Source organism: Typopeltis vanoorti, chromosome 6 (assembly GCF_054136105.1).
Source record: "Typopeltis vanoorti isolate ZY-2024b chromosome 6, IOZ_Tvanoo_1.0, whole genome shotgun sequence".
In the NCBI taxonomy this organism is placed as follows: domain Eukaryota; kingdom Metazoa; phylum Arthropoda; class Arachnida; order Uropygi; family Thelyphonidae; genus Typopeltis; species Typopeltis vanoorti.
In genome coordinates this window covers 75,514,022-75,526,582 of record NC_143554.1, presented here as the reverse complement: position 1 = coordinate 75,526,582, position 12,561 = coordinate 75,514,022, and the positions used below count along the sequence as shown (strand labels likewise).

Genomic DNA, 12,561 nt, shown 5'->3' with positions numbered 1-12,561 from the left:
TTCTGTCTCTGTGAATTGTGTAATTTCTGTGGCTGGTTTATATTTGGGATGAAATACCAAAGTTTCTGGGAAGAAAAAGCCTTGCAACCTCTGTGTGAGATAAACTAACTTACCTTCAACTAAAAATGTCCATATACGAGGGACGTCCAGAAAGTAAGTTTTCCGTTTTTAAACATTTTAAGTGCAGCGCTGCAATCGCAATGGTGCGCATGCATGCTGAGTTTGTTGATTCGTTAGCAAGGCGCTGGCCATTTTCAGACATTCTCGCAGTGCGTACGCTTCTTATTGTATGCATGCTGGGTGCCAAAGTTGCTTACAGAACAACACAAAGTGAATCGGCTGAGCAGTGCATTAGAATTCTTGACACGCTACTATGAGGATGGTGATGCTTTCCTGAGCAGACTTGTCACCAGGGATGAGACGTGGTGTCAAACACAACCCCTGAATCCAAACAACAGTCCATGAAGTGGAGGCATGCCTCATCACCAGTCAAGACGAAATTGAAGACAACAGTTTCCACTCAGAAAATCATGTGCCCCCATGTTTTGAGAGAGACAAGGAATTTTGCTGGTAGACTTCTTGAGTCAAGGCTCCACAATCAACGTGAGTATGTATTGCCAAACCCTTAAGAAACTGCATTGTGCGATCCAGAATAAATGATGTGGCATGCTTACCAGGGGCTTTGTTTTGATTCATGATAACGCTCCCCCCCCCCCCACACACACACACACAGCCGGCGTAACAACAACTTCTCACCACCTTCAGCTGGGAACAATTCCATCATCCCCCCATATAGTCCTGACCTCGAGCCAAGCGACTTTCACCTGTTCACACTTCTGAAACCTTTCCTTGGTGGCTGGCGGTTTCAAGATGACGAGGAGGTCAAAGAAGCAGCGAATATGCGGTTTGCGTCACAGGTGGCAACCTTCTACGATGAAGGTATACAATTCTTGGTGCCCCATTATGATAAGTGCCTGAACAATGGCAGAAATTATGTAGAAAAGTAGTGAAAGATGTGTACTTTAATTTCCAATAAAGTTTTTTTTGTAAGTATATTTTTGTTTCTCTGACAGCCCATCGGAACTTACTTTCTGGACGTCCCTCGTAAATTCCTTTTCTCGCAATGAGAATCAAATTCTTTTTTTTTTTTTTTCTGGCATCTTGTTAATTATGGCAGTCATTTTTATTTGGAATCCATAGAATGTTCACAATTTTAAAGGATTTTCAAATTAATCACAGCATATTCCCAGGTTGTCCAATTTCTGAAATTTCCTACGATGCTCCATGGAGACACCGTTATAATAACAATATGACAAGGATCTGTATATAAGTTTTGTAGATCTGGAAAAGGCATATAACAAGGTGTGCAGAGAACAATTCTTCAAAAATTACAATAATTGGGGTAAATAGAACAATATTCAGAGCAATGCATAGTCTGTATTTAAGTCATGAGTCAGCAGCTAGAAATGAATTAAATACAGGAAAATAGTTTGATGCAAAATCAGGTGTAAGACAAGGATGTACAGTATCTCAACTCTTATTCATCATCTATATGGATCGCATTATGAAAAAAAGAGGCATTAAATCTGACATTAGAATCAGAGATATCAAACAGCTCTTTGCTTTACACAGATGATGTTGTTGCACTCCTAAATACATCCAGTGTTAATTTCCAGGGTTCTCTAACTAAACTGCCTAACAGCTGTAACAAATTTGCATGAAAATCAGCAATAAAAAAACTAAAGCTATGAAAATGAGCAGGAATATAGAAAACTTCTGCTGTGTTCTCAATGGAGAACCTACAGAACAAGTAAAATATTTCAGCTATTTAGACAGGGGTTATGAAAATAGACAATAGAATAAGCAAAGATGGTATGGTGGGGAACCAAATGAATAAATTTATACAGAATGAGAGAGACATTAGCCAAAATACCAAAGTAACTATACAAGACAGTATTCAAACCAGTTTTAAGTTATGAATCTGCACTTGATCAAAGACCAGACACCAGAGATATGGAAGTTATGAAATTAGAAATGCAGATGTTAGAATGGAACATGACATTGTTGGCATTCAAAGAATGTGTGAAGAGAGCTAATCTACGGTGGTATGGCCACTTAAATAGAATAGGTCAGCAAACCAATAGGTAGATTAATTCAATCACAAGTGCCTTAGAAGCACAAAATTAGTTCTACGCAATGTATGCCAAGTCTTTTCCATAACTCATTATTATTATTAGATCTCCAAGGAAACCATACATCCCCCACACCATTTGTCATACCTTCTCTTCAACTCATTCACACTAGATGCGCTCACTTCTTCAAAAGACAAGCTGTTCCACTCACTCAGAGTTTTGAGAGAGAGATAACTCTAGCTCTCACCTCTTCTTAACTGCACACAAACATAACTTCAATGGATGTTCCCTTGTCCTATCTCCACCTTCCACATAATGAAAAATTTTATCAACTGATATCCTATAACACTCTCTCAAAATGTTTATAGACTCTATCATATCACCCCTCTTTCTCCTATCTGCCAGCGTCTGCAGTCCATATATTTTCAATCTATCCACAAAATCTACATTACATAATACCGATATCTTTTTTGCAACCATTCAACAGCTTCTTTATCTCCTTGAAACTGATAAAACCAAATGTGCACACAGTAATTCAGGTGTGGTCATATTTGTCCCTTGTAAAGAGGCAAAAATGACTTCTATATCCTTATATGTTAATGTTCATTTCAATATTGCAATTATTCTCTGAGTTGTATTTGCAATTTTTGTTATGTAACTCTTTAACTTCAACCTCCTACCCAACATAAAAAGGTCTCTAGTCCTGTCAGTTATTCCAAGCATACATATTCCTATTGATATAATATGATGCTGGATATCTTATCTACCAAAGTGCATATCTTCACACTTACTAACATTGAATTGATAATCATTTTGTTTGTCCACACTGCCATCCTATTCCAATTACTCTGTAATTGGAATAGGATGGCAGTGTTGTATAAATGCTGTATATCAGTAGCATGTCTGATTGCCAAGCCTATCTTTGCATCATCAGTGAACAGCTGAAGATCTCCTGTCACTCCAGTTCTCATTAATATATAGATAAAACACCAACAGTCCAAGGACTGATCCCTGGGATACACCACTGGTCACCTTAAATCTGGCAGATTCACCCCTAACCCCATATACCATGTGCTATGATGCCTGTCCATCTGCCACCAATTTATAGCTAACAGTTTATATTCTAATACTATATTCTCTAGTTTATGCAACAATCTTTCATGTGGTACCTTATCAAATGCCTTAGCAAAAGTCCAACAGTATCATAGTGTATCCATTCCCTTTATCCATCATAACATTATAAAACATGAGCAAATTGCTCAGGCATGATCTATCTTTGGTAAACCCATGCTGTTCCTTGCACAGTATAGCTTGTTTGTCAACCCATTTCTGTAGATGAGTTCTTACTAACTTCTCAAAAAAAACTTTGCAATCACTCCAAAGATACTGATATGTTGATAGACACATCAGCCTTTACACCACCCTTGTTGCAATGGGATTATCATACACTCTTTCCATTTCTGTAGGATCTTTCTTGAGCAAGACTCAACTTATACAAATATGCCAAGGGTCTAGCCAGTTCAGCCGAACGAACGTTCCTTTAGCATAAGTTTTGATAATCCATGTGTATACCTATTGTCAAATTTTTATCCAGGTTATGCAACAGCTCTAGAACCTCCTTCTCATGCACAATCTATCACTTCATCCAATGAACTAGTAGCGCTATGTTACAAACACCAGGCTAATAGATCTTGGCGAAGTGAGCACTCATTATTTGAACTATTGCATCTACTTATGACAGAAGGATAAGTTTGTATTCAGGAAAGTTATTCTTCTGCATTCAATCATTCTTTTACTTACAGCATAACAATAAAATTCTTTTTTATGCAGCCATTTTTTTCCCTAGCACCAATGGCAACTTTAACTTAATTGTAATAAATAAAAATCTAAATAGCATAAAAACTAAGTATGGCATTTCAAGTTACACTGTTCTTGTTTTTTCTGTCTTTGAATCAAATACAGTATGTCTTTAAAGTATAGTTTCAATCATGAAGTCACTCTTTTAATCCAAGTAACGTTCTTTCTTTGAAACTCAATCAGTACTTTCAAGTTATGTGTGAACATTATCGGAAAAAGAAATTGACACTTAGATAAGTTTTTGTCCCCTCCCCCAGCATACCATGTTTTCAACTGAAATACAAACTTTCACTGGTTTCTGAGACAAATAAGGCAGATTACATATTAAGAAATATGATTTTAAACATACAATCATGGCTAATAATTATGAGGTTCATACCATGTGCATCTATCATCATCATCCCAGAAACTTACTTGAGGATTACCATGCTTGCGAATATCCATTTGTGCAAAGGAACACACATCTCCTACACCAACAACATCTATCGTAAAACTTCGAAAAAAGTCTACCAGATCTAAAGCTCGATGTCGAAGAAAAAAACAGAGTATGATGGGAGTTATAATGGGACTAAATAACTCTTCCATCAAATGAACCTACAAAAAAGCAATTAAATAAAATTAGATTGCCTTTTTTAACAAAATTAAATAAAATTAAATAACTGCCCAGAAAAATATAAACAGATTAAGATGACTGAGTTCTTCTTATGCAGAATATTTAGATCTATTTCATATTTATATTCTATAAAGAAATGTCTTAACTCTAACTACACAGAAGAACTTGATGGAGACCAAAAGAACAGTGAATTTAGTATACAAAGTATAAAAATAATTTTGGGGATTTGGCTAGAAATTTTCAGTAGTTTATTCTAGTGAGGGCTCTATAAATAATATCTACTATAGTGAAAACTGACTGTATTTACCAGAATTGCTTATAAGTGGTGTGCTGTGGTTGCTAAAATTTTTTTTTGGTAAATTTCATTTCAGAATGAAATGATACAAATAATAGGATGGTAACACCCCTCCACTGCTTGCTACCACTTACCAAACTTCTGCAGTTCACTGTGAGTGAGAACGAAAGAGCATTCATAAACTGTGTTTCCATTCCCACCAATGGATTACCACTAAAAAAAATTTCAGTTACATGAAAATACATATACATGGTTCTTCCTTTTGCTCCTCTTTTTTCTAAGTTACCTGCCTCCTTAAAATGTTGCTGAATGTTAGAGCTTCAAATTTTGGGTTTGATATTACCTTTGACTTCAATTCAAGTATTTATTTAGCATGTCATCAATTAACATCATGAAAATCATTCATAAAAAAAAAACTGATAAGAATATCAGCAATGATAAGTTTTGACAAAGCTAAAAGAAACATTATTTAACATATTAAAAGAAAGACAAATACCAAATGATATCCTAAAAGCTGTCACAAGTATATATGAAAATAATCAAATACAAATAAGATTAAATCATGAGCTATCATATACAAGAGAGATAAACCAAAGGGTCAGACAGGGATGTCCCCTCTCAGCAACTCGTTTTAATATCTACTTAAATGAAATAATAATAAAATGGAGTAAAAATTTACATTAAGGAATTAAACTTTCACCTACAGTTAACTTAAACACTCTCCTCTTTGCAGACAACCAAATAATAATTACAAATTCTGAAGATAACTTACAGAAAGCTATTTTAAATCTAAATGAGATATCCAAAGATTATCGTATGATAATATCAACGGAAAAATCAAAAACTATGGCCTTTAAAGGACAAGATCCAGCAAGAACTAAAATAGTATTAGATAACAAGATCTTAGAACAGGTGATTTTTTTTAACTACCTAGGATGTATGATCACTTATGAAAATGAAAAAGATATAAACATAAAAATTGCAAAATATTTAAAAATAACAGGAGTAATTAACTCTATATTTAAACTAAACCTAGTTCAAAAACAAACCAGGCTAAAAGTATACAATACATTAGCCCTACCCGTCTTAATGTATGGAAGCGAAATCTGGACAATAAAACAAAAGACAAACAAAGATTAACAACAGCAGAAATGAAGTTTATGAGGAAAAACTGCAAAGTATACCCTATTTGATCACAAAAGAAACGAAGATATTATGAAAGAATTAAACCAAGAACCAGTAATTGAAAAAATTAAAAAATATAAACATAGATGGATGGAACACGTTCAAAGAATGAAAACAGAAAGATTACCAAAACAAGCCTTAAAGTACAAGCCATTAGGAAAAAGAAAACCAGGACGTCCTCTTAAACTATTCAACGATGACTTCTAAGGCCGGAACAGGCCATACTAGGCATAAATCCTTGATACGTATGATGATGATGAATATCAGCAATACTCCAAGGATACTTGGAATAATGCAGTAATTTTATTGTTACATTTTATTATAATATCACATTACAATTAATTAAAATAGCATGATAACAGCTAGAAAACATAAAATTGGATGCTCATAAATTAAAAGTCTTGTTAATTATTCATACTGAGAAAACAACCTATGATATTGGTCGGAAGTTGGATTTATGATACAGTCTTAATTCTTTCTGTAAAATAATGTTTGTGAATAAAATCAGTTCAATCAGTACATTAGTGCATGAAAAAATAGATCCTTTAGTATATGAAATACATTTTTTTAAATATTTTTATTAAGTTGAGATATCCCAAAAAATGTGCTGTAGAGACCAAACATGAAACTTTTTTTATGCTACTTCAGGCCTACAACAATTAGAGCAGTGGTCACACACTACATGATGAAATTCATCTCCCACCTACAAACAATCATCCAAGGTGGGATTTGAATCCAAAGCCTATTAGTTTCATAGCAATATAAAAATTCCAAACCAACCACTCTGGTCAAAAATTATATACAGAAATTATGGTGCTCTCACAATTTTAACTGCAGTTACTTAAAAGGGAGAAACATTTTTCACAAATTATTTTTAAAAATATACATATGTAATAAAGTGTGCACACCACTAGATGATTCTGATAAAGCAGAATCAAAAAGTGACATCTAAATTTTAAACTATCATCATCAAATTCCTGATATGTACCCTCAAGGGATGTACAAGATATGATAGTATTACATGAAAATCGTATACCATTACTTACTTCATATTGACAATTTTCCTCCAAATTAATATGCTATCTGCAAGACTGCAATACTATCAGATATTATATTTCAGCCTTCTAAGGCACTTCTTATGTATCAATCCACCTGAATCTTAAGACTTTTTCTTGCCACTCTGGCAAAAAAAACTTGTTTTGATAACCTATCCTCTCCCATTCTGTTTAAGTGACCATGCCACCAGACATTAGCTCTGCAAACATATTCCTGAATGCTAACAATATCAAGTTCTGATGTAATATCCTTGTTTTTAATATGATACTGTCATTAATGCTATCTGTTAACTCCCTAATCCTTCTCAGAATTCTCAAATCTATGGTCTCTGGCCTTTGATCAAGTTTCTATTATATGTAGCCTGAGTAGCGTAGTAGAAGTAGTGTTTGCACTCTACCACACTTGACTGCACGAAAAAAAGACTTGGTGGTTCAAATCTAGTTGCTGACTAGAGGAAATTTTTCTAAACATTTTGCCAGTCTGGCTGGCCGAGTGGTTAGCATATCCGCTCTCCAGCCAAAAGGCTGCAGGTTCAAATCCTTCTGCGGGCATGAATGTTTGTGATTGTCGGTGGAAATATTAGTGGTGGTGGTCAGCAGTAGATGGCGTTGGTATAGTTGTGGTCAGTGGGTGGATTGAGTGGTGATGACAGAGCTGTAGAGCAGGTGCCCTCCCTCGATGAGTCTTTGGACTCCCTGGAGCTGTCAAATAATAATAATAATATATTCTATTTCTAAGCCAGATCTCAAATCTATGAGTTACTCATGAACTGGTTTGAATACTGTTTTGTATACAGCCAGTTTGGTGTTTTGACTAATTCCTGTCTTATTCCATATGATTTGTTCAGTTGACTACCTGAAATACCAGCTTAGTTATTCCTACTGTCTATTCCCATATTAAATTCGGCACCTTCACTAAAAATTGTGCCTAAACAGCTGAAATGATTGAGTCATTCTATAGGTTCTCCATTCATGATCCATTTGATAATAATAATAATAATATATTCTATTTCTAACCCAGATCTCAAATCCATGAGTTACTCATGAACTGGTTTAAATACTGTTTTGTATACATAATGTTCCTGCATATTTTCATCATCTTTGTCTTTTTATTGCCAAATTTGCTAAGCAGTTATTCAATTTAGTTAGGGAATGTGCACTGTGGTACTGGATTTAGTTAGGAATATAATATCTGCATAAAGTAAAGAGCTAAGCATCTCCAATTTCAATACTAGGTTTCATGCCACTTTCCTTCATAATATGATCCAAACAGATGATGAATACAGCAGAGATAATGTGTATCCCACCTTGTAATAAACATGATTTAACATCACACTAACTTCCTGTCTACTTCTTCAGTGCATCAATCTGAAGATTGGTTGTGGCAACAGTACACAACAGTATCCCATCCTGTACTGTCCTTTTTATTTCTTCATAGCTTTTAGCTTCAGTTATTATTGCTAAGTTGTTCATATAAAAGATTCTTGGTTTTCCTCTTGGCTTCTTCCCTTCTACCATCCCTCCCCATTATTTCTGTAAGCAGTCCTCCACAGGTGGTGTCCAATTAGGCTTTTTCTTCTCTTAATGATGTGGTTTAGTAGTACCTGCTCTTCGTGAACCATATTTAGAACTCCTTCATTAGTCTTCCTTTCTATCCAATTAATTCTCATCATCCTTCTCCAGCACCAAAGTTCAAATGCCTCTAACTTTTTGATATCTTGTTTTGTTAAAGCCTCACAACTCTCTTTTTTAGTTGAATGCTGAGTCCTTTATTAGTAAAAATGTTTATTCTATTGTAGAATGCCTTTTTGGCCAAATTTATTTTTGCTCATATCTGAATGTCTTCATCTATTTTCTGTGATAAGACTCCCATGGTATTTAAATTTACTCATAGCATTCGGTTGCTATTTATTTTAAGGGTTTATTTTCATAGGATTCCCTTTACTTGTGATTAGTAGTTTAGTTTCTTTCAATTAAATTTTAGGTTGTATCGTGTGAAAATTTCTTCCATCTTTATCAGGATGGATTTCAGTTTGTCTTCATTATCAGCAATAACTACTATATCATCAACAAATTATAGTAAGTTAATTTCAATTTCATTTATCTTAATTCTTATTTCTATTAGTTCTGTTAATTTGTTTATTGCTTCTTCGATATAGAGATTAAACAGTATTGAAGAAAGAGAACACTCGTCTTACACCTTTGCATATCCTTGCTGTTTCTGTTTTGTTGTTTATTGTTCCTATATGGGCTTCTTAGAGTTTATAGACATTAAATATGATCTTTTGATGTCTCCAATCTACCTTTGTTTTCAAGATTTGAAATATTTGGTTCCAGTTGAGACTATTGAAGACTTTCACCAGCTCAAGAAAAACTACTAGAGTATTTTCATTCTTCTCAAACCTTCTTTCTACACTGGTGTCCAAAAACCTAAGGATGAACAGTATTTCTAAAGATTACAAATGCAAATTCAGATGAATCAGCTTGTGGCAATTTAACTGATGATTTTGAGTAGAAATTTTGTAATGATTCAAACTTTTGAATCGCATGCAGGGAGGGCGGGGGGAGTCGTGGTAACATTCAACAGGATAAAAAGCAAAAGGCTGCACTAAGCAAATTGTGCTTGAAGGAAGCACTTCTCATGAAGGTATAAAGTTGCAAACTTGGATGTCTTGTAATCTCTCTTTATTCAGTTGTAACTTACGGATGTGAAACTCAGAACCTAAAGAAGTCTGACAAGAAAAGTACAGTTGCTTTTGGGATGTGGTGTCACAGTAAACTGTTGAGCCTCATACTTAAAAGATGATAAAGAAATGGATCCTAGAGAGTGCAGGTAGGACTAACACAGCAATAGAGGATAAGAATACCAGAGGAAAAGGGAAGAAAAAAGACTCACTGCAATGGATGGATGGATGGTCAGGAGTGACAGGCCATCAACTCTCTGTAAACGATGCAGAGAGTTGACATTTGTCAACTCTCTGCAAAAATTTGTGTAGCATCACTGAGATATGGAGTGATTTTATGGCACATCAGTTGACATCTAATGAAATTATAGATGTATGAGGGTGGTTCTATAAGTTTCTAGCCTGACTAACTTTTAGAGGCGATAGAAAGAAAACAACTGTGTCACTTTTCAACATAATCTCCCTTTACTTCAACACACTTTTCACAACTTTGAATTAACATTTCTATGCCCCCCCCCCCCCCCCCCGGGATAAAATAGTTTGTACTTTTGTTTGCAAAGTGGCCTAAAACTGCATCTTTCACCTCGCTGTCATCTGCAAATTTTCTTTCTTGAAGGTCTTTCTTAAGTTTCAAGAAGAGTTAGTGGTAGTAGTCACTGGGTGCTAGATCTGGGAGATTGAACACAAGGGTGGGTGTTCATCTCCTAGAAACCACAGTCCTTCACTGCAGCCTTTGCAACAATAGCCGTATGGACTGGAGCATTGACGTGAAGCAGGCAAACACCATGACTCAGCATTGATCACCTCTTCTCCTTTAAGGCATCGTGCAGTTTGTGCAGGAGCGAAGCATAATATTCTGCATTCAAGGTGGTATTCCTTTCCTTCAAGTCAATCAGGAAAGTTCCCCGGCAACTCCAAAAGATTGTTGACATGATCTTCTTAGTGAATTGAGGGACCTTGGCTTTTCTCAGTGGTGCTTCACCCAGTTTGCACCACTCCATGGACTCTCTTTTGGAAAGAGGATCATAATAAAGGACCATGGTTTCATACCCGATGACAATGGATTCCAGCACTTCCGTCTGATTCCCTTGGCAATGCTCTAAAAATTTGCGGGAACAGGTCTCACGATGCTCCTTCTAAATTGAAGAGAGAAGTCGAGGCATCCTCCTTGCACTGACCTTTGTCTCATGTGAAGCTTCTCATGAATAATTTGAAAGACGGTTGTTATGGAAAGCCCAAACATTGCTGAGATTTCTTTGAGCTTCAGCTGACTTTCAATGAGCAGTTCCTCCTCAACAAGAGAGACATTTTCCTCAGTTATCACTTCCACAGGCCAACCATCACGAGGATCATCTTCGATGTTCTCTCCTCCCAAGCAAAACTGTTTAGCCCATTCCTTCACAGTGGAATATGAAGGAGAAGCTTCCCTATAACATTATCTAATCACTCTTTGACAGCACTTGGAGAAAGCTCTTCTTAGGTGAAAAACTTTATCGTAGCATGGTACTCAATTTTTAACATTACAGTCACTTAGTGTGCCACGTGTTAGTCAAACAAGTGCCTCCAACTGAATGATGAAGATAGAGAATTGAAACTGGTACACTAACCTCCTCCATAGATAATGCTATCTGTCATGCATGGTGTTTTAAAATTGGTGTGAATTTTGTATGTCAGGTGGGAAACTTTTTGGAACCTACCTCATATCTTCATAAACTCAAGTACACACTAGCTATTATTCATGTAATGCTTACGTATCTCTGTTTAAAATTGTTCAGCAAGGTATTCATAACCACATTTGCCAACTTATTCCACTCCTTTATTGCTCTCCAAGCAAAAACTAGTCCTGCTAACCACACTCTAACCCAACTACCAGAGATTTCCATTTCCTCTTGTTCTCATATGCAATCAAGTATAATATGACACAAAAAAGTGCTGAATAACTACAATGATATATATGTTATGAAGTAAACGGGTTTATTAACAAACAAATATATGTTTAGACATGATGATATGTACATCCACAATTATCAGTGGAATCTTGGACAAATAAAGCATTAACAATGGTAGATTATGATCAAAATGGGTGTCTTGTCTTTCAAGACAGGTTTCACAGTGCGTGCAAAGGTTCTCTGTCATCTTGGAGAACAAGGGTTGGGACATCTGCTGGATATATCATGTAATTTTATCCCTTAGTTCACCAAAGCATTATCTATGAAGGCAGGTCATGGTGGAATACCCATTTCTTAAACATACCCCAAATGAAGGCATCAAATAATGTGAGATCAGGAATTCTGTAAAACCTCAAAATGAGACTCCTGGAGATGTGTTCTAATAAATAGGCTCCAGAACCACATAATGTGCGACAGGTTGCTCCATCCTGTTGGAATACCTGTGCATGAAATGGAATGTTTTTTGCATGACACTCCTATGCAACTCCTGGATGAATGAAACCAACGCATTCTCGATATAGTATTTGCTATTCAAGGTTACACTACTCTCTTCAATGAAGTAAGGCCCAATTATGTCATAGCCAGAAATTGCACACCATACAGTGACCTTCTCACTGTGAAGAGCTTTTCTCTTCATCAAATTTATGTCTCAAGAAAGCAAGAACTCTGTAGGTTTGTCTGACCACTTAAATGGAAATGCACTTCGTCCAAGAACCAGACAATATGGAGAAAGGAACCGCCTTCGTAGACATTGGCCAGCACGTGTACAGTATTCCTGCCGTGCAGCGTAA

General features: G+C 35.8%; 1 protein-coding gene across 1 annotated transcript in view; it reads right to left on the bottom strand.

Annotated features, from left to right (window-relative positions):
* Positions 1 to 12,561, bottom strand: part of Atg9 (autophagy-related protein 9) — a 335,809-nt gene that overhangs the window by 114,243 nt on the left and 209,005 nt on the right. The window contains exon 15 of the mRNA XM_090394931.1: positions 4,404 to 4,583. Within this exon, the coding sequence (XP_090251057.1) occupies positions 4,404 to 4,583 (180 nt within the window). The remainder of the gene's footprint in view (positions 1 to 4,403; positions 4,584 to 12,561) is intronic.